The 22,044-nt window shown below is 54.5% G+C and overlaps 1 protein-coding gene across 4 annotated transcripts; it reads right to left on the bottom strand.

Moving 5' to 3' along the window:
- Positions 1-2,584: 2,584 nt before the first annotated feature.
- IRAK1 (interleukin 1 receptor associated kinase 1) lies at positions 2,585-11,577 on the bottom strand. 4 transcript variants are annotated; one of them, XM_069462854.1, is made up of 14 exons: positions 11,385-11,577; positions 11,131-11,298; positions 10,881-11,012; positions 10,650-10,762; positions 10,275-10,463; positions 9,984-10,048; positions 9,648-9,762; positions 8,750-8,868; positions 8,164-8,371; positions 7,665-7,730; positions 6,047-6,283; positions 5,207-5,339; positions 4,326-4,472; positions 2,585-3,841 (listed from the first exon to the last, which is right to left on the bottom strand). In XM_069462854.1, exons 1-14 carry the CDS (start codon positions 11,518-11,520, stop codon positions 3,780-3,782), a joined length of 1,890 nt encoding a protein of 629 aa, XP_069318955.1. In that variant the 5' UTR covers positions 11,521-11,577; the 3' UTR covers positions 2,585-3,779. The 4 variants fall into 4 exon arrangements, with proteins under 4 accessions (XP_069318955.1, XP_069318954.1, XP_069318952.1 ...); XM_069462851.1 differs by having other exon boundaries at positions 2,586-3,841; positions 4,949-5,339; XM_069462852.1 differs by having other exon boundaries at positions 2,586-3,841; positions 4,949-5,249.
- Between the last annotated feature and the right edge of the window lie 10,467 nt (positions 11,578-22,044).

The following is a 22,044-nucleotide window of genomic DNA, read 5'->3' as shown; positions in this document are numbered from 1 at the left end:
TTTTGAGACAGAGTCTCACTCTGTTGCCTGGGCTAGAGTGAGTGCCGTGGCTTCAGCCTAGCTCACAGCAACCTCAAACTCCTGGGCTCAAGCAATCCTCCTGCCTCAGCCTCCCGAGTAGCTGGGACTACAGGCATGCACCACCATGCCCGGCTAATTTTTTGTATGTATATATTTTAGTTGTCCATATAATTTCTTTCTATTTTTAGTAGAGACGGGGTCTCACTCTTGCTCAGGCTGGTCTCGAACTCCTGACCTCGAGCGATCCACCCGCCTCGGCCTCCCAGAGTGCTAGGATTACAGGCGTGAGCCACCGCGCCCGGCCCCAAGCATTACATGTAAATGGATTAAACAACCAATTAAAAGGCAGAGATTGTCAGACTGGTTAAAAAAGACTGAACCATACGCTGTCTATAATAAATGGACTTTAAGTATAAAGATACAGATAGATTAAAAGAAAAGAATGGAATAGTGATATTATAAAAAAAAAATAAGTTAAGAAAGCTGGGGTAGCTATGCTCATACCAGACAAAGCAGACTTCAAAAGAAGGAACATTACTAAAGACGGGCATTTCATAATAATAAAAAGGCCAATCTATCAAGAACACGTAACAACCACAAGTGTGTACGCACTCAGTAAGAGAGCTTCAAAATATGCATGGTGAACTCTAGCAGAACTGAAAGGAGAAAGGCAAATCCACACGTGCAGTTGGAGACTACAGTACTTTTCTCTCTGTCCACCAGACAGAATTGGTAGACAGGAAATCAGCAAGGATATTGAAAACTTGTACAACACTACCAATCACCTTGACTTAACATTTTTAGAACACCCTACCCAACTACTTAATAATCTACACTCTTTTCAAACACACCTGGAACGTTCACCAAGCTAAACCATATACTAGGCCACAAAGTAAGTCTCAAATATAAAAGAAATGAAATCATACAGAGTAGATTCTCTGACATAATGGAATTAGATTAGAAATACATAGCAAAAAGATAAGCTGAAAAATCCTCAAACATCTGTAAATTAAACAACACACTTCTAAGTTATTGATTAAAGAAGAAATCACAAGGGAAATTAGAAAACATTATGAATTGAATGACAACAAAAATAGAATATATCCAAATATATAGAATACAGCTAAAGCTGTGCTTAAAGGGAAATCTATAGCAGTAAATGCTTGTATAAGAAAAGAAAAAAGGTTTAAAATCAATGATTTAAGGTTATACCTTAGGAAACTGGAAAAAGACAAGCAAATTAAATCCAAAATAAGCAAAAGAAACGATAAACAGTGGAAATCAATGAAATGAAAAGTAAACAAGAGAAAAGTCAATAAAACCAAAAATTAGTTCTTTGAAATTATCAATAAAATTGATAACTTCTATCTAGGCTGATCAAGAAAAAAAGGAAAGACACAAATTACCAACATCAGGAATAAAAGAGGTGTCACTGTGGATCCTACAGACATACATGAATGATAAGGGGGTATTATCAACTTTATGCCAACTTTAATGAAATGGACAACTTCCTTAAAAGACACAAATACACAAAATATCAAAATTGACACAAGAAACAGAAACATGAATAGCCCAACATCTAATTAAAGGAACTGAGTTTGTAATCAAAAGCCTTCCTACAAAGAAAACTCCAGGTACAGATGGCTTCCCTTGTGAATCTATGAAATAAATAACACCAATCATATACAAGCCCTTTAAGAATATAAGAGGAGGGAAGAACGTTTTCCAACTGATTTAGAGGCCCTGATACCAAAACCAGACAAAGATATTACCAGAAAATTGCAGACCAATATCCCTCATGAACATGGATATAAAAATTCAAGCAATATTAGCAAATGGAATTCAGCAGTATATAAAAGAGTAATATATCATGACCAAGTACTGTTTTTATTTAAGGAATTCGAGGTTAAACATTGGAAAATGAATGTGGCTCACCACATTAACAGAATAAAAGAGAAAAATCACATGATCATTTCAATAGATGCAGAAAAAACATCTGATAAAATTCAGTAACATCCCCAAACTCAACAACCATGTATTAATATAATAAAAATTCTCAGAAAACTAAGATGACCTGACAAAATGTCTATGACAATCCTACAACTAACATCACATTTAATGGTGAAAGACAACACTTTCCACCTAAGAGTGAGAACAAGGCAAGGATGTCCACTTTCACCACTTCTATTCAACATTTGACTAGAGACCTAGCCAGTGCAATAAGGCAAGAAAAAGAACTAAAAACCATACGTATTGGAAAGGAAGAAGTAAAGCTGACTTTATTTACAGATGAAATGATTGTGTACATAAAGTATCCCAAGGTATTTACCAAAACGCTACTAGAACTAATAAGTGAATTTAAATAAAGTCACAGAACAGAAGGTCCGTACCCAAAACTCAACTGTATTCCATACACTATCAATGATCCATAAGAAAACTAAATAAAGATACCATTTACAATAGCCTCAAAAAACAAGAAATATGTCAGGAAAAACTTAATGACACATGCAAGTCCTGGGGAGCAGTACTACGGATCTGTCACCAGTCTGGGTGTGGCTAACTGGGAGTGGAAACAAGAGCAGGGGTGGTGGTAGTGGTGGTGGTCTGGAGTTTCAGGCAGACGCTCAAGAACCCTGAGATACAAAGCACCGGGAAAGCTCAAGGCTTTCAGTGCAACGAACTCCACAAGTACAGCCAGAGATCAAAACGTAAGTCTTTATTACTCAAGGACAACTTGGACTTCACCAATGCCTAGCTTCATGAGGGCATGTAGTGTGACTCATGGTTGTGAACACAAAATCACCATAAGCCTGGGCTACTGCCAGGCTACTTCCAAAGACACTCGGTTACATAAAACCCAACTCGCTTCTAAAAATGTGAGTCACATTTTTTTTTTTCCCTGAAAATGTTTCCCTTCCCTGCCTTGCTCCCAGCTTCTTGCCTTCCTGGGGCTTCTCGCTGTCTAGGTAACACATGGCTTGGGCCTAGCTGGACCTTGGGTAGTGGCCCCTCTGCCACCATCAGTGTCTGAGGCTAAGCGTGGGGCCCATCTGTAGCGCCCAGGGGTGGCCTGGCCAGCAGGTTGTCACGCTAGGCTAGCTCACAGGTCTCCAGTAAAGCCTGCAGACACTGGCCTGAGGGGGTGTCCTGCTAGCCTCTCTGGGGGATCTCAAAACTCTCACTTCTTGCTAGTGGACTGAACCACAGGACAGCCATACTTTTACTTTTCCAAACTGTAAGTGGCTGGGAGGGCCCCGGGCCTCATGTACTGTTGTGCAGAGTGGCCACTTTCTCTTCAGGACTTCAGAAAAGTTCAAAGAGGTGGGTTAGGAGCTGCTGCTGCAGGCCTGGGCTGCAGACACCCTGTCTGGCTCTCGGAGGAGCTGGTCCCTGCTGCATCCCTCGGCACCGCACCCCACTTCCCCTCTCCTCCCCAGCCTGTGCCGCCAGCAGCCTTTGACATGCACGACCCCGCCCACCCCTAGATGGTATTTCCCCGGGAACAGGAACGCTGAACTGACAGCAGGTCTTTGAGATGTCTTGCCCTTATCAACGGCTTCCACCAAACCTGCCTGGCTGGCCCCGGGGCCCTGCCTGTGCCCACACCCCTAGGACAACGGGGGGGCCACCACTTTCTCTCCCCTGATGGGGCCCCAGCCCCACTGCCTGTGGGCTGCTGAGGGTTCCAGCACCATGAGAACTTCTGACCATGAGAACTTTGACTTCCGGGTTTTGGGGGATCTGCCCAGGTGAACGAATCAGCTCTGAAATTCATCACTCTCTTCGGGCCCCTGCCTGTTTTCCTGTCCCAGGCCCAAGCCTACAGAAGAGGAGGAAATGCCACTTAGCAAACAGGAGGAGGTTCCCTCTGCCAGAAGCCCTCAGCTCCTGGGGTGCTCTCAGGAGCCGAGGGTTTCTAGTTCTAAGCAGTGGCTCTTCAGATGGTACCTGGAATGGAAAATTCTTGCTGGGGCTTCATATTTTCCAGAAGCATGGCGGGGGAGGGGGGCATAGCACCCTCAGGCTAAGGGAAGGCGCTGTTGTCAGGAGGTGAGGGACCTCAAGACAGCTCCTAAGGGAGGCGCGGGGGGCAGGCTGGGCTTCCAGACACCGTTAGAGGGAGCGGCCTGCCTGGCTGTTCCACACCCTCACTAAGCAAGGCCCCGTTGGTCTGCGCAGTCAGAACAAACGCGCTGCTGTTGGGGGTTGGCATGAGGAAGTGTGCCTGAGCGCCCGAGCCGGCCATCCGGCTGCAAGTGTGTGGGTGGCCCCAGGAAGGCGGAGTTGGAGCGGTCCCCGGGTACCTGAGAGGGAGCTCGATGACAGCAGCTGCAAGCTGTCCAGGACTCCATCCTCGTACAGGGCTAGCTTCTGCACCATCTTCTGTCGGGCTGGATTGATGACAATCTGTGGTGGCTCTGATGAGGACACGGAGCTGCCCAGGGGCGATCCTGGGGTGGAGATAGCACCCTCTTAGCTGTCCCTGGGAACACCTCAGTGACACTTCCAGCACCACGAATCTTTCCAGACCCTAGCCTAGACCTGCCTCTCCGGCCTCAGGACAGAATGCCTGGGCAAACTCTGAGGGCAGGGCCCAGAGGGGGCTGTGCCGCGGACCCGGCTCTCGGGCTACCCTGGACAGAGCCTTCCTTGTTCCTGGATTCCAGGAGCGGGGTGGGGACAGGGGCTGGGCGGTGAGCTCCTGGCCTCTAGTCCACTGGGGGAGGGGCCTGACCTGGGGAGGGAAACCAGACAGCAACAGGCCATGCTCTGTGCTCCTTCCTGTGGCCCCAAGCTTGCTAAGGACAGAGTGAGCTGAACATCCGGTCTCGGTTCTCGTTCCCCAGAAGGCCAGGGTTGGGAGCATGGGGGCTGTTGCCTAAGGAGGCCCCTGGTCCCTCTTCTGGGCATCTGTCCCCGCAGCTACCTTCCACGGCTGTGGGCCGGAGCCCTGCGCCACTGCCCCAGCTCGACTCTCCAGCAGTGTCCCCCCGAGTACAGCCAGCCCCCCCGAGGGCTGCTGGGCCTGGCGGGCAGCTCGGGGTCAAGTGCCAGGAGTGCAGGGCAGCAGAGAGGCCGTATACGCTCTCGTCGCTCTCCACGGGCTGGTTGGGGCCTTTCTGGATCGGCTCTGCAGCCTGGGCTGGGGCTCCCGGTGACAGTGCCAGGGGCTGCCAAGGCGCACCCGCGCTCTGGACACTGCCAGTGGTGGACACGTAGGAGTTCTCCTGCGGGGAAGGGGGCTTGCAGCTCGCGGCCTCCGGCTGTCCAGGCAGCCCTGCTGCCGCGGCCTGCAGCTTCTCCAGCCTCTCATACACCTGCGGGGAGAGGAAGGGACTCTCAGGGACAGCAGAGCCAGCGCTCCTGGACGTGCCAGGCAAGGCTCGGCCTTGACCTCAAGAAGATGGCAGCAAAGGCCTGGCATCCTGTGGTCAAACCGCAGGGCTGCTCCAGGTCGTCAGTGACATGCCCCAGTGCTCGGGCTGCCGCACCTGGCGCCGCACAGCTGCTCTGGGGGCTGCAGGAACCACTAAGCAGGCACACCCTGCAGCTGGGAAAGCTCCGTGCCTTGCCCCTTTGTCCTTGTCACAAGGACTGCTGTGAATCACAGCTACCAAAGCCAAAGACTGAGAATGGCTTCTCTTTCTCCTCTAGAAACAATCTGACTGCCCTGCTGCCTTCAAATGGAGCTTTTCCATTCTCGACAGTCACCAGAGGTGGGGAACCAGGCAGGACAAAGGCAGATGCAGTGGCGCGATGCACCCAGTAGGGGGCGCGGCAGAAGCCCTTCATCCCGCCTTTATGAGGTGGGGTCAGAGGCGAGCCCAGCAAACCTGACTGCCCGGGGGCACCACCCTGGGAAAGACCAAAGGGCACGCAAGGGATGTCTGGAAACTCGTCTCCGGAAAGAGACCTGGCAGGAGCCGTGCTTTGCTCACTGCAGAGCAGGTCCAGGAATGTGGGCTTTTCAGCTGGCCACACGGTCCCTGTGGCAGCTGGCTTCTTCCTGTGTCCCCAGGGCTACCTGGGTCATGGGGGGCCTCCTCTTGGCCCGGCGGTGCAGGCAGCAGCAGGCCAGCCGCCCCAGCCCCAGGCCCAGCTCGGGTGGGCACGGTCCGGGCCTGGGGTCCAGGTGCTTCTTGTAGATCCGGGTAGCGATTGGAGTGGCCCAAGCATCCGCTGCCAGACCCGCCTGCTGTGCGCTCTGGGTGCTTTTCAGGGTCACCCCCGCCTCCTCAGCCTCCTCTTCAACCAGGTCTTTCTGTGGGACAGATGCTGTGAGCATGGCCGCCGGCTGGCCACCCCTTCAGCTGCGTTCCCCAGGCCCTTGCCACCCAATCCTGTGGTCTTCTTTCTATGGGGTTATTAAACACCCACCGTGTGCCCAGTGCTGCCCCCACGACACATAGGACACCCTGGGCTCCGGCTTCACAGAGCTGACTTCCGGGTGGGGGAAAGAGATGCCAAATATAAGCCTATCTATTAACTTGTTGGAGAGGGCCATGGGACATTCAATTGGGACCCGAGCAAGTAGCACTTGAGCTGGGATCTGAAGGCATGAACTACCAGAAAGGGCAGGGCCACCCGACACCCGACACCCGGAACACCCGACAAAGAAACCCTGGGAGTAGAAATGGGACAAGAGGCCATCTTGAGTTTTGAGATGGGACAGACCAGGGAAACCACCTGGGTGGGTGGTGGCTCTTCAGGCAGAGGGAATGGGACATACACATGCAAAGGTCCTGGGGCAGGCAACAGGGCGCTCCCCAAGCACAGGGGACTTGAGGAGTTGTGGGGTCAGGCCACATCAAAGGACTGGGCATTCACCCTAAGTGCAGAGAAAAGGCAACGGGGCTTTCTGAAAGGTTACTTTGGCTGCAGGACGGAGCGGCAGTGGGGAAGGGTCCAGAAAAAGATCTCTGAAAAGTCTGGTATGCTTCTCCAGGACGGCAACAACGACAGTGGAGAGCAGCCTCTAGGGCCAGGAGGACACACTGACAAGCGCAGAAGGAAAGGAAGGAGGGGCCGAGTCCCCACTGCGATGCAGCCCTGATGCGGCCCTGACCCCGTAACACACAAAACAGCCGCAAGCGGGAGCAGCACAGAGTGAGGAGCAAACACTGGCGGGGCACGTTCTGGGCCCGGGAATTGTGTGAGTGCTGCGCGTGTATTAAACCTGTGTTATATATGGGAAAGCTGAGGCCCAGACAAGGGCAGGAATTTGCTCCAAGGCCACCGTCAAGCAGGGGCCCACCGCCCCGGGTCTCCCATCTCTTGCCCATCTCAGTCCATGGCGAGGCAGATGGGAGCGAAGGAGTAAGGACGTGGGGCATCCACACCCAGCGCTCGCCCAGTTTGCCCAGGGGGGCCCAACTCTCCACCGCTGCCCCCCCCAGGCCCCTGCCTTCTGCTCCCAGCCCACCAGGACTGTCCCCCTTTCCTACGCCCAGCCCAGGGGGCTCTGTGCAAGGCCCATGGCATCTACAGAAGAAAGACAGGTTTCTCCTGGGCAAGGCAAAGGAGGCTGTTTGGGGCCCTGCCCACTTCCAAAGGTGAGTCAGTAGCGGCACAGGATTCTGTGCGTGCCGGATCATTCCACCCTCTGGGGTGCACCTGCTGCCGCCCCGCCTCGGGAGGCTCACCAGATACTTGGTCCTGGCACCGTGTGTCCTCACAGCCCTCTGCCCCGTCAGCGTCTCCAGCACCACCTGGAGAGAGGGCAGGACGGACAGCGTAGCAGTGGCTTCCGGGTCGGCGTCGCCCCAGGCCTTGGCAGGGAGAGACTACATGCAGAGCAGAGGCCTCTGGGGTGGACATGGATTGGGGCTGACAGGGGTGTGGCCCTGAGACAGGCAGATGAGGACCGGCTGCCACCAGGGACGGAGCCAGGTGTTATGGGACCAAAGCTTAGGCATCTTGGAGGGCCCACTTGAAGGAAAAGGTGGCAAAATTACAAACCCAGCACGAGCTGCAGGGTGAGGACGAGAACCATGCAAGGGAGGGAGGGGCCCTGGAACTGAAGCTTTGCCAGCTTCGCACCAGGCTGGCCTCCAGTGCCCGCAGTGGACTCTCCAGGCCCTCTCGCCTTTGCCTACTTGTGCTTTTTCCTCCCCGACGCCAGTGGAGGGGCCAGCGGCTCACCACCCCGAAGCTGAAGGTGTCAGTGTCCACGGCCAGTCTCCCTGTCTTGATGTACTCCTCGGGCAGGTAGGCCAGGGTGCCCCGCACGGTCTGCGTCCGGGCCACGGTGCTGCTCTGGCTAGGGTTGGCCCCTGCAAAGCGGCTGAACCGGGCCAGGCCAAAGTCTCCCAGTTTGGGTATCAGTCTCTCATCCAGAAGGACGTTGGAACTTGAGGAGGGAAGGGAGTGGAGTCAGCCTGGCCCTAGCGCCAGCTTGCTCTGTCCCCAACACCTGCCTGGTCCGGGTGAAACTGGACTCGAGGCTGCCGACCCGGCGCCTCGCCCACAGAAGGCGGCCGGTGCTGCTGTGCGTGTCCCAGGAGCCGGGCCAGCAGCTCCCGGCCCCCACACTCTGCTCATCAGTGGGCCCATCTCTCGCCTGTTTCCACACCTGTGCCATGCCGGGGTGCTCAATGCCCCGAGAAGGCCCAACTTTGAGGTCCCAGGCTGTGCCTGTCCCCCACATCGTGGGACAGGGCAGCCAGTTCTCACGGGGGAGGGGGGCACTCGGGCTCTGTCCCTGCAGCTCTTGTGGGCCCCTCCTCACCTCTTGATGTCGCCATGGATGAGGCTGGGGCTGTCCTGATGTAAAAACTGAACTGCCCGAGCTGTGCCCAGAAGGATGTCTAGTCGCTGAGGCCAGGAGAGAGGGGGGCGGGCCTGGGTCTGGGGAGGCAAAGGGAGCAAAGGGGCACGGGGGGGCTGGGGGTGACCGTTCCTTGACCACCAACCCTCCCTCCACCTGTCACTGCGTGGCCTGGAACAAGCCACTGCACTCTCTGGGCCTCAGTTCCCCCTTCTGGAAAACAAGGAGCAAAGTCTCTATGACGTCCTTCACAAGTGGGTGGACACTAAGCTGTCCCGCTGCTTTGTAAAGCACTTCAAGGCCAGGGAAATGGCTGGGGAATGTGTTTTGGGGATTCATGACAGAATCTGATGGGCTTCGGTTCCCAGAGTCCATTCCGCTGTCCTTGTGTGGCCGACAGGTGTCAGAGGCATTCTCCGCACCCTCCCCCAACACAGCGTAAGTGAGAAGACAAGGAACCCGTCACCCCGTGTGCGCTCGGTCCCTGTGTCTCGCGGGTGCCTCACTCAGACGGGGCCAGGTCTCAGAGGGTACAGCCTGCTGACCACTGGCCCCTCTACCCAAGGGCTATACCGACAGGACTTTTCAGCTACTCTGATTACAAAAAGGAGAAGCTTGAGTCAAGAGTCCCCCTTTTAGAGGACAACCAGGGACAGACTCGGGCAAGAGTTCTGTAGAAAACAGTGACCGGCCTCAGGCCAAACCCTGAGCTAGGTGCTGGGAGGGAACTGGAAGCCCAGGCCTACCACCCGGCAGGACCCAAACACGACGCTGGAAGCCCCCAGCCCCACGCCCAAGCCTGCCCAGGTGCCGAGAGCGCTGTGGGTCTGGGCAAGTGTGCCGGGCCGGGCGAGCCCACCTGGAAGTGGAGACGGTCTTCCAGGGAGCCATTGGGCAGGAAACCATATACGAGACAGTACAAGCCACTCTGGGCACAGTAGCCAGCAAAATCCACGATGTTTGGGTGACGAAACCTGTTTGAAAAAGTGGGGCCTGAGCACTCTGGCCCCCCAGGCTCCCCTCTTTCCATTTGGCCAGACTCGTTGGGCAGTCCCTGCTGGTCCCTCAGCGAGGCTCGGCCTGGCAGGCTTCAGGCACCCAACGAAGCCAGGTCCCGTGGTGTGTGTCCTGAAGCGTGACAGGGCCCTTGTCCAGCCTTCCTTCTGTCCCCAGCCGAGAGGAACCCGAGGCTCACCTGGACAGCTGCTCCACCTCGGTCAGGAAGCTCTGCCTCACTGCGGCCCACTCTAGGTCAGCCTCCTGTGGCCCCCGGGGTGCGGCGGGGGAGGGGCAGGGAAAATGGGCAGCGTCAGGCTCTTGTGGCCAAGGCTTGTCAGCCCCTTCCAAAACAACTGGGGGGCCAGGGACTTTGCACTGGAATCAGAGGCCTGCAGGAGTCGTGGGGGACACCAGGGGAAAGGACTGGAGAGGGGAGTGAGGGCTGTCTGATGGCCTCGTGGGGCCTTGGCCAGGACGCAGCACCCACCTCCTTCAGCCTCTTCACCGCATACACAGTGTTCCTCATCACCGCCCGGTAAACGCACCCAAAGCCGCCCTCCCCAATCTTGAGCTCCTCTGAGAAGTTGTGGGTGCCCTGGGAAATCTCACACAGGGGCCAGCAGAATGGAGAGGGGTGGGCCCCCTTCAGGAGGGGCGCTGGGCTCTCCGGGCTTGGCTGTGGGGAAGAGACCCTGGATCAGGTGAGGGCCTGGTCTCCCCCACTCTGTCCAGGGCTACAAGCCCCCCGATCCCAGCTGCCTCCCAGCTGACCCGGCTTGGCTGGCTGGGGCTCTGCGGTGCACCGAAGGCTGAGTTTCTCCCTCCTTGGCTCAGACCTTGCCTGGGGGTGGGGAGCACCTACCTTGGCAGAGGAAGAGGCTGGAGACGGTGGTGGTGGTGGTGGTGGCTGGACAGGAGCAGGGGTTGGGACCAGGCCGAGCTCAGGCCGTGAATGGGTCTGGGGGCCTGGAAAAGCTTCACGGAGACACCAGTGAGGGGCGCGCAGAGACCAGCAGCAGGATCTACAGTCCTAGCCATGGTCAAGGTGGTCCCTTTCTCAGGTCTGTCAAGCCCAACACCAAGGCCCTCTTACCTGGGGAGAGGACGGTGGAGGCTGAAGACGGCAACTTCTCGGGGCTCCAGGCCTCGGCCTGAGGGGGTGCAGAGATGCTGCTAGGCTTCGGGGCAGTGGTGCTTGGGGGCGGAAGGGGGGCGGGAGGATGCCCTGGGTGCCAAGGAAGCAAAGGAAGGTTGAGGCCCAGGTCGGGGTTGGGGGTGGGGAGGAGCCCTAGGGGGTCTCGCCATGCCCCCAGCCCCGGGGCCCCTGGGCCGCGCACGCTCACAGGCTGTGATGATGTCCCGCGCGCGGAGCAGCTGCAGGTGCGTGAGGATGTGCACGAGGTCGGCCACACGGGCGTTGCGGTTGATCCAGGGCCACAGGACGCTGGCCGTGCGCTGCCCGGAGCGCTCGCACAGGCGCAGCTCGGTCTGGTCGCGCACGATCAGGGCCGCTGCGGGAAGGGGGGCGTCAGGCCTCGGCGCCAGGAGCCCGCTGCCCCCGCCCCTGCCCGCCCGCCCCCCGCCCCCCGCCACCCACCGAACTGGCACCAGTCGGAGGGCTCCAGGGCGTCCATCACTTTGTAGAAGCGACACATGACCCAGGGCGGCACCTCATACAAGAAGTGCTGCGCGCCGGGGGCCGCGGGCTCCCCGGGGCCCGGGCCCCCGGCCATGGCCGCCGCCGCCGGGCCGGGGCCTCTTGGGGCCTCTCGAGGCCGCGGCGGGCGCGGGCCTGGGCCGGCCGGGTCCGCGACACTGACTCACTTCCCCTTCGAGCCGGCCTCGTGCGACGCCCGGCGGGGCGGAAGAGGCGGTGCCCGGGCCCGCAGCCATCTCGCGCGCGGCGGCCGGCGCGCCCCTCCGCCGCACGGGGGCGCCCTGCGTCCCTCGCCGCGCCGGGGGAAGGGGCCCCCGTCGCCGCAACGCGTCCCGACGAGACAAGTCAGCGCAAGGCGGGTACCGCGACGCTTCACCCCGGCAGGGCGGGCAGAGCGAGCTTCCAGGAGGAGGGGCCGTCTGAGTGGGACTCTGAAGGATAAAAAGCGGCTCCCAGCACTAGGGGACAAAGGGCACGGCGAAGGAATGGAAGATTCCGGAAAGGTGGCTCACGCCAGCCTGGTGACAGTCACTGGGAGGCCCAGTTATTTGAGAGGCAGTGGAGAGTCGGCAGAGTCCTAGGCAGGACGAGGGCAGATGTGGGTCACAGAAACTCCCCCCTCTCGCCACTGACTCTTATCAGCTGGTGGTGAGGCTGGATGCAGGAAGAACCGTCTGGAAGCTCGTACACCAGGCCGCCTCCTGTGTCCTCCATCCCATCTTTTCCACTCCTTCAGCAACCTGCGTCAGCAATTGTTAGCTCTTTGCTTTTTTCCTTCTTTGCTGGCTCCTTCCCACTAGCACATAAACGTGTTTATGTCTCTTAACAGGGCTTTGCGCCACCCTGCATGCACGGTTTTCAGCTCCTGCTGTCCCTCCTCCCTTTTGTGTCGCACTTCTGGCCCTGTGAGGAGGCCAGAGTCCAGCAGCTTCTCCCACCCTCGTCCCAGCCTGTTTGACCCACGGCCACATCAGTCTTGCCCGTTCCCTCAGCATTCTCCGCCCTTGGATTTCTGTCGCTTCCCTGGCCACTCCTCTGTCCCACGTCTCAGCGGACACTATCTTGATCCCGCGGAACATCTTTGCAGTCTGCCCCTTCCCCGCAGGCCCACTGCCCTTACCACTGCGTCTTACCTTGGTGAACGTGCTGCCTTCCTGACACGGGTCCCTGGTTGTCTCTGTCCAGATGGTCTTCCTCAGGCCCAAATCAAACCACCCTCCTATGCAGTCCCAGCCCTTTGGTGTTGCCTTACAGGGGCGTTACGATGCACCGCCTGCCTGCCCACCTCATGTCTAGCCCACCCTCTGCACAAATCAGTGGCCTTAAGCCATTCAGAACTCCCCAGGATATTCTCAAATGTGCCAAGAACGCCGTCCCCAACAGCCGTGAGTTCGCGCTGGTTGCTCCCCTGGCTCTTGTTTGACAAGGCTGAGCTCGAGCAGCTGTGGTGAAGGTGTCCTAAGCCCCACAGGCAGCTGCCGCAGCCCCTGCACCCTTCCTCTCATGCACATCCTTCTCGAGCTGGAGCCCTGAGCCCCTGTAGTTGTCTGACTCCCCCACTGCACAGAGAAAGACCCCCGAGGGGCAATGGGGACTGACTGTTTCGTTTCTCCAGCCGGATCTCCTGCCCCAACAGTCCCCCTTGCCCTCTTGATCCTGAAGGCAAAGGGGCATCTCAGCCCCAACCTGTCCTCCCGGAGACTTAGTTACTAGAAATGAGGTCTGCCCAAGGCACACAGCCGGCCCCTGTTGGAGCCTGTTCCCTGAAGCTGCAGCCACTCCCAAAGGGACAGCCAGCTATGTCCTAAGCCTCAGTGGCTTCCCACAGGTACAGCCCTTACTGAGATGTGCCACCTCAAGTATCTGAAATTATCACTCACACACACGCTGACCTCTGTGGGAGCAGGGCCCTGGTCCTACTTGCACACCGCTCAAACATCGGCTCCAGGAACGGCCCCGGCACAGACATGCTCCATGAATACAGGCTGAATCTTCAACCCTTTCATTTAACGTTCAAGGCCAGCACTTCAGAGCACCTTCTAGTAGGTGTGCCCACATCTGCACGTGAAGCTGGACTACTCCACAGTCCTGCTGCCCGGTGGAGTTTTCTCCTCCAGCCCAGTACCAACCTGGTGAGGCAGCTCCTTATGGGAAGGCAGGACAACGTGTCTCCCTTTGGGCCACCTGTCAGCATGCCTGCTCAGGGAGCCAGCTTAGCAGTCAGCAGAGGCCACGTGAGGGTCTCTGCCAGCACGGAACACAGGAGGAGCCAGGGCCTAGGGGGTCTCAAAACACCACGGCACATCAGACCCAGGAGGCGCCCTTACCATACAGGTCAGCAACAGGAAAGTTGTGCTGCAGGCAGACTCATGCCAGGCCCTTCCTGCCACACGCTGGAGCAAGCCAAGGAAGGTGCCAGCAAGGCCAGCGTGTGAAGCGGGCTTCCCTTTCCTCTCGTGGCAGTCCTGAAAGTGCCTATCTGCGTTCAGGGACAGCCAGATCAAATGAGGAAACACACCACCGTGCTGTCATGTGAGCTGGAGGGAAGACTTCTATCTTATAATGAAAGCCCAGACCTTGAGTCACTTTCACAGAGAGATTTATCGAGAATGCTAACAGCACAGGATACAGTACTTCCCAACAAAAGGTGCAAACGCATCACTTAGAAAGGCATGCTGAGTATTCTTTGCTTTCACATGTATTAAAAAACTTACAAAAATAAAATAAAACTGCGTGCTGCCCATCTTTTCAAATAGTAAAAGAACCTTATGAAAAAATCACTTGATTTTACAACAAAAGACACAAACGGACATTTTTATGTAAATTTATAAGGCAAACTCTTTATATAATAAATAGGTTACAGGGATTCAGTGGGGGGTGTTTTTGAAACGTATACAGGTACATTCAGACAGGTTTACTGAAATGGTACAAATTTCCTTAATAAATTGCCTTTTGTTTTTAAATATATCAGTGCTTTCAGTCATTTGGCTATACACAAAGAACCTTTTTTTGAACACTACAAAAAAGCAATCAATAATTTTTGTTTTTAAAACGACCTACTTATTTTCTAAAGTAATTGTCCCAAAACACAAAAACTGAAGGTGAATGCGATAGAGGGCTTTTAGAGACATCTCCAGCTAAGTCTGTCCCGGCCTCTCCCCGTGCCGCAAGCGCACCTCTCCCAGCCTCAGATGGGTTTCTGGGCTGGCGCCGGCTCCCTTCTGCACAGGGTGGCCTGTGACACTGGCAGCACTGTCCACAAACCTTGACCTCCAGGCTGGCACAGGGGTGCATGACTTTGACTCAGGAGGGGACAGACACCCTGCCTATTTCCTCCAGCTACTGCACCCCACGTGCAAATGCTCACTACAGTCAGGACTGTCCTCACCTCTCAGAGGAGGGGCCATCAGGCACTACGGGAGCCCAAAACAATGTCTAATGAGGGTAATGGCCTCTCTGAGAAGGATCTGTTTTTGCCATAGAAAGGGAAGGGGGTTTCTCATGTCCAAATTTCGCTGGGGACTGGATGACAGCGAAAAGAGAGCAGGCCCCTCCACCGTCATTTTATCGCCCCGGATCATGGGGACTACAGACGTCACGTTAGTGTTGTGCTCTGGGGGACAGGGTGGGGTGTGACAGAAGTGTCTCCAGTGGTAATGCCCATGCGGCATGCCTTGGAGATGAGGATGCCCACCCTGTCCAGGAAGAGCTGCATCAGGTGGGGAGTAGGCCAATCTATCTGCCAACATATGTCTGACCTGTGCCCACAGTGGAGCGCACCAGCCAGGCGCTCACCCCATCCTCCCTCCCTCCTCGGCAACGTCAGCTCTGCACACATATCCCCTCCTGGCTCCCCTCAAAGGATCGACCTTGTCTTTCCTTAAAGATAACGAATGACAGTAATGATTTCAGGGGAGGGGAGGCAAAAAGGAATTCACTGGGCGGAACCAAAACTGGTTTTGCTCTGACTTCAAAAATGGCAACACATCAGCTATTCGGTCTGTTCCTGTTCGCTCGGAATGGGGCTCCCGGGCTTAACTTCTTTGGGTGGTTTCTGGCTGATGTGGGCAGAATCAGTGCTTCGGCTCTCCCCTCTCATCTCAGTCACCATCCCCCTCCCTCCAAATGCTTTTGTTTGTAAAGAAAAGGTGTCTAGAAGCATTTGTCTCTGGAACAATTACTTTAAACATGGTTACAATACAGACTTCAGTTCAAACACAGAAGAGATTTACTTAGCAAAGTTCCTTTCACCCACCAAAAATTACACAAATATAAGCCTCAACACCACAGTTAAGAGGACCAGTAGAGAGAACCTCATGTTTGGAACACAAAAGGAGAAATAAAAACCAAACCAAACCCAAACAGAAAAACCCCAGAAAGACAAGGAAAGGGCAAAGGAGGAAGGAAAGGGAGAGCAAACACAGCACACGGTACAGTGTCCAGATACACGGGGAGCCCAGCACAAGGAATGGGCTCGGCACACATTGAGTAACAGTCCTGGTGATATTTGGTCATATATTCATCAACTACTGACTCTGGAGCAGCTGTTATTGATTGAAGCAGTGACAAATCAAACGGAAAAGGAGGCCGTGGTAGCAAGGGAAGGAGCAGGCTTCAAGTTCTGCAAGCCTTTTGCACTCCACCGTCCAGCTCCCCAGAAACACTGAACCGGGTGGGCTCCGCTCCATCCGGGCGGGGCTAGAGGTCACCGGGTGAGGCTAACTCGGGCGCTGATTTCACGTCAGTCAGAGAGCACGCACGTGGACACACGCGGACACCCACCTGTTAGTGGCCAAACATCAGCGGCAACGGACTCCTCTGCCCACACCCCAGGCTGGGTGGGAAAGAACATCGAGACCCACTGCTAATACTGAACGCATGATGGAGTAGGCCCTGGGATGTGGGCCCAGAGGCTGCCCCAGGCCTGGTCCTCCAAGAGGCCTGAGGGTAGCCTGGCCACTCCACCGTGTCTCATTTGGATTCAGGCCTCAGAAGAAGCAATAATGCAGGGAGGGAAGCTTTTGGCCCTGGTGATTATAATGCTCTCTGCTTTGGAAGAACAAGTTTTTGGATTTTTTTTTTTGGTGTTTTTAATTACTTAAAAAAAGATCAAAAAGAACTGTTACAGCTAAACTCTCCAGCAGATATTGCTCGTTAAGAATTACAAAAGCAAATGCAATTACTCATAGGATGAGGGAGAAGAAGGGACATTTCTTGAGTCTTCACTACTTCCTGGAGGAACTCACTGGACTGGTGCACGAGATTCTGGGGTCCCTGGCGTTCTACCTGGTGCAGCTCACAGGTTCAGAGACAGGACAGGCCTGCCATGTCCCCTCCAACCCCCGCTTCGAGCCCTACTGGCAGGGAGGCCTGCTAGCCGACTTCTTCACATGGGCTCACCCTGACCTGGTCCCTGAGAGGGGGTTGGGGGGAGTCAGGCCACCCCAGTGGACTCCAGCTCCCCCCTCCCAGAGGTGGAAGGGGACCAGGCTGTGCTGACTACATTCTGGACTTCAGTGGGACAAGGGAGTGCTCTTGCACCTGCCCACGGAGGTGAACTGTCCTTCCTGCACCCAGGATCTTGGGACCTCTTTCAGAAGCACAGGAGAAAGAGAGTGCAAAACCTGGATGCTGCCTGGAGCCTCCGTCACTTGGCACAGGGAAGCCCTTGAAAGAAGTGAGGAAAGACCACGGATCTGCTTGGACAGAAGAAGTGACCAGCAGACAGATTTGTCGTTTTTTTTCTTTTTTTTTTTCTTTTTTTATTTTCCCTTGTCCTATGCTATGGTTATCAGAAATATTGTAATTAAGCAACAGGTATAATTTTAACAGGTCTTTGTTTTGTGTGGAGCCACAAGCAAATGAGTTTATAATTGTGCAATATACAGATATATATATAAAAATTCAACTGCTTTGTGTGTCTAGTCGGTGCATTAAATAAAAGGGACAGGAAAATTAAAAGCAAAACTAAAAAGCCAAATAAAAGCCCGGGATAGAGGAGACAAAGCAGGCCTATGCGTACAGTCTGTAAGTTACTGGGTATAATCAGGGTTACCAAGAAGCACAGCTTTGCCACTTGACACACAGACACTGCGGAGAGGGACTATCGGTGGGCAGGAGCTCTCGCTGCTGAGCAGGACCTGATGAAAGGTAAGGCAGAAGGGGCAGCTGGGGAGCAAAGCGATTTGCAAGTTTCCCAAATGCTCTTCAATTCAAAGGTGGGATTTCCTTCTGTGAGGGTCTGGGCTCTGCCTGTGCAGAGTTGGTGGGGGGGTGTCCTCCCTCTGCCTCCCGACGGGGCAGGCAGGGTGGCTGGGGAGGCAGCGAGAGGCTTGGGGTGAGGAGCCAGTTGAGAGGGGAGCGCCAGGGTGCGCGCCACACAGCCAGTTCCCCGAGGCCCAAGACCCAGGGAGAGCGGAGAGCGGAGCAGGAGGAATGTGCAAGGGGCAGCCCCAGAGGAAGGGCAGGGCACACACCACAGGCAGGGTTGTCTTCCTAGTTTCCTGGGTGTTTTCCTGACAAATCGGTGCGGGGGCAGGCTGTCAAGATGAGAAGAGAGCAGGAAGTAGGGTGGTGCTGGGCCTTCCGGGTCACTGGTGAACACTCCGCTTTCCGTACCAAGAGCTGGGCTCTTGCAGCTTTGGGACCAGGCTAACCTTCATACTACCCACACAGGACAGGGTCAGAAGCTGTGTCCTCAGGGACTGTTACCCAAGGAGAGACTGGCTTTCCAATGACAAAATGGCCCAAAGTCTCAGGAGGCCCCTGGTTCCTCCACCTCCTCAGATACAGGAGGCTTCAGGCTAGATTTGCCTTTGCCTGTGTAACGCTCACCAAACATCTCAGGCCAAGCACTAAGTATTTTTAGATCAGCATTTTTGCAAAAGCTTGCTCTTATTCATTCAGAAACATCAAAATGTAATTTTCTGCCAAATGTTTTCTAGGTTTTCGTTCTAAATTGTTGAGAACTAGTTTTAGTGTTCACTTTTCCCCCTTTAATATGTAATTTTAGACCCTGGGAGAGGCAGTATCCTAGCGATTTATAACAATTAGACTATGTATGCCTTTTCTAACGACTGATACAGTATCTAAAAAAGAAAGACACGAAAATGGAGAGAATCAACAAATTCCTTCAGAGTGGAGCTAGTTCACTGGTGCGGACAGCAGAGAGGCAGAGCAGGAAGAGGGCACGGAGGGAGCAGAGGCCTTTGCCCCAGACACGGGACGCTGCTGCTTCTGTGCCGTGGCAGGTGCTCCAGGCCCGTTCCATGGCAAGAACTTGGGGGACTTGCTATGCAATCCTCCCCAGGGGCTCTAGAAACAGCTTATTCCCCGAAGTCTAGGCCATTGGTCCTAGGATCTGTAGGTGTGAACTCGAATCAGAAAATCAATTTGGGGCAACAACACAGCCTAGAATTGATGCACAAAGGTCTTCTCAAAGGACTGGTGCCTGTGACTTCCCCCAGCCCAGTCAGCCCAGAGAGCCTGGCTGGAATGCTCTGGAAAGGGGGCTGTGGTTAGAGACGGGATACAGAGCTCTAGCTGTCAGGCTCCACTTGGGCTAAACAAAATCCAGCTGATCCCACTTGCTGGATTCAGTTGATATCCTTTTGCTCCCTCTTGGGTTTGAGCCACTTACTAAAAGTTGTTGAAAATTCAGAGATCCTGTCAGCTAAGGAAACTCCCTTCCCCATCAAACTTGGCAGTTTGTTTCTGGTTATTACCTTCTTTCATCATCTCTGTCACAGCAATGACAAGCTGGGCAGAGAAGCAGGTGAAAATCTGGGGCTGCTCCAGTTCCCATTTCCACTGTTGGTGGCCTCTGGCCTGGAATGATGCCACCAAACAGACTGTACTGGGCTGCTACTATCCAGTTAGCTGACAGGCTGGGGCCCCTGGTTAGTTTGGCACTGATGGACTGGGGGATGTGGCATTTCTAGGTGTCCCCTGTGCCTTTTGATATGGCAATACAGCATCAGAAGGGAGCTGTACTAGAGCCTGGCTATGGTGAAGGGTCCCCAGCTCATTGCATTGTCAAGGCCGGCAATTTCACTGGTTATGACAAGCCCACCAACAGGCAGGGCAGGGCCGGGATGTGCATACCTGGGAGGAGCTTGAGGACATACAGTCTTCTGTCAGGAGAGGAGGTAGTAGCTAACAACTAGAACAAGGGTGAGGGAGACTGTGGATGTGACCTTAATGACCTAGCCCCATGGGTATTTGAAAGCCGTTGGTCAGTTCATTCCTGTACTCTTCACAACTTCACTGGAAAGTGCCTCCCAATCTTCATAGTGTTCAAGTACAGACAAAGTTGAGGTCACACCCCAAAACTCGGCCCAACACAGCTGGTGAGAATCCTGTGGCTTAAGGCTTTCCCTTTAACCTCCTGTCAACCTGACCCCGAGGCAGGGGCAGCATGGGACCTGCAGGGCCCCTGCCTGCCAGGGTGATAAACCGTGCTGCCTTTATTTGGGGGAAGAAGAGGGAATGCGGAAGAAAGGGGGGGGGGAAGAGAGAAGACCCTAAGGAGCCTCAGGCACCACCTGCAGCCTTGGAAGGAACTCTAAGGAAAGGCAGTGGGGAGAGAGGGAGCTGCAGGTGGGGCCCAATCGAAAGAAAACGACACTTCAAATGCTGTGTTCCCAACCACAGATGCCCAATCAGCCCTTGAATGAACTGTCATGGGCGGCAGGGGAGCCTGGTGGGCCCCTGCACTCCTCTTACCAGGACCAGCTCATACGCAGCCGACGAAGAAGCCAGCTCCTCACAGCAGGTCCAGGAGCCACATTTCACTGGACTAAATGTAATGCATAAAACCCGACTGACCAAAACCAACATCTTCTCAGTGACAACCTGGCTGGATGCCGCACTTGCATGATAGGTGTCCTTTGGGGGTGCTGGGAGTGCGAGGCCACTGCGGGGACAGGAGCCTTTTGTCCTTGGAGGAAGAGGAGTTCCGAAGGACTCGCCTGCTCCTCTGACCCCCCTTCCCTTCCTGGGGAGGAGTCAGAAGTGAAGCGGGAGGTCAACAGCAGAGCGGGTAGAAGGGCTCAGGGATCGGGCTGATGGGAGTTTGGTTGCAGGACTTGCTTTTACAGCATAAGGAAATGGATACATATATGCTAGAAAGTCTAACTATGAGACTCTACAAACAGAATGGGGCAAACTCCCTCACTTCTAACCATTCCAGAGGAGACAAACACGTTTTTTTCTTAAGCTACTGATTGGAACTGTCAACTATGGTTCCTGATCACTAAAGACTGGCAAGGAAGTGCTAGACAGTTTCTATGATGTTTCACTCCTTCATGATTACACCGTAGTAAGGAAGCCAGGGGACAATAACTGAAATACACAAGACAACACGCACTTGACAGTTCATGGCAGCAGCTCACATGGGACATGCCTGTGGGTGTTTCTGGAAGCATAAGACTGCTGTCTCATTTGCTACTTTGTTAAGGTACTTCTCAGTTGGACAGATTTAGATATAAGAGACATCTCTGTAAACACAGAAAAGGATATACCAATATGATGAAGATATGCAGCTAGATAAGGACTTCCTGAACAGAGGTTAAAAAGATGGGATCCCAAATGAAAATTCATCAGTTAAAAACCCACAGCAAGCCCAACCCTCTAAACCCCACACCACACCCATGGACCAGATACTGAAGTGCCTGGTTTTCTGGCCCCACCCAGTCTCCAGTGAGCAAAAGCCAAACATTTCCATTAGAAAAGGAGGAGCAGAGGAGGGGCTGGGGGCCCAGGTGCTGGTCCTGGCTCGGGTTCTGGGGTCCACTTGTCCTGCTGCACTACGCTAGACTCTGGGTGAGGCCAATGTGAAGGTGGAAGGGAGTCCCTGCTGGGCCACTTGATGACTCTGGCAGGCCACTGGGGTCCCCTGTGCTTTCCTCAGCTACCCAATCTGGCCCAGCTTCTCCAGCCCACTTCTCTAGAGTAGAAGCGTGAAAAGGCTCCTTGTTCAGAAGGGTCTAAAAAGCCTTTTGCTTTTTTCTTACCAGGGAAGAGGGGGCTACGTAGGAAAGCAAGACCTCGTTGCTCTCTTGCTCTTCACAGAGAGGCCAGGTTGGACTCAGCAGAGCCCAAGGCTTCCTCAGGGCTCGGAACAGGGTGGGGCTGGTACTGGCAGCAGGACGGCAAAGGGCAGGGAGAGTTCTAGGGGCTGGAGCTGACAATTGCCAGCTTGGTATATGGTTGGGCACTGCGGCTGCCTGGAACAGAAAGGATGAACTGGGAGGAAGGGGAAGAAAGGAAAGGATGAAATGAAAGAAAGGCAGAGATGGAAGGGGAGGAGAGAAACCAATCAGGAAGTCCTTATAAAATTGCAGCAAACACTTAGAGTTTCGGAGCTTCGTGGGAACCCTATGTGCTGAGCCCACTTTAAAACAAGCGCAGGTATATACAGATCCAGGTAGTTCTGAACACCGTCACGTCTGGTGGCTTGAGGGACAAAGTGTCACCAATTCAAGCCAGTTTGCTCTCAGAGCATCTGTTTGTTTTGAAGTGGGAACATGAAGACTCAATAGTGCAAATAATTCTAAGCTGTCCCTAAAGGAGTAGAATTGGAAAGTAACTGGAAGAACAT

The sequence above is a fragment of the Eulemur rufifrons genome, chromosome 30 (assembly GCF_041146395.1).
Source record: "Eulemur rufifrons isolate Redbay chromosome 30, OSU_ERuf_1, whole genome shotgun sequence".
In the NCBI taxonomy this organism is placed as follows: Eukaryota; Metazoa; Chordata; class Mammalia; order Primates; family Lemuridae; genus Eulemur; species Eulemur rufifrons.
This window is presented reverse-complemented; position numbering and strand designations above follow the sequence as displayed.

Bases quoted from the DNA above. Each gene is read 5' to 3' on its own strand.
- IRAK1 (XM_069462851.1), bottom strand. From the start codon at position 11,520: ATGGCCGGGGGCCCGGGCCCCGGGGAGCCCGCGGCCCCCGGCGCGCAG. The intron at 10,763-10,880 runs GTAAGAGGGCCT...GTCTCCGTGAAG, and splicing joins CTCCACCGTCCTCTCCCCAG to CTTTTCCAGGCCCCCAGACC. The intron at 4,473-4,948 runs GTAGCTGCGGGG...TCTCCACCCCAG, and splicing joins CCGGCCCACAGCCGTGGAAG to GATCGCCCCTGGGCAGCTCC.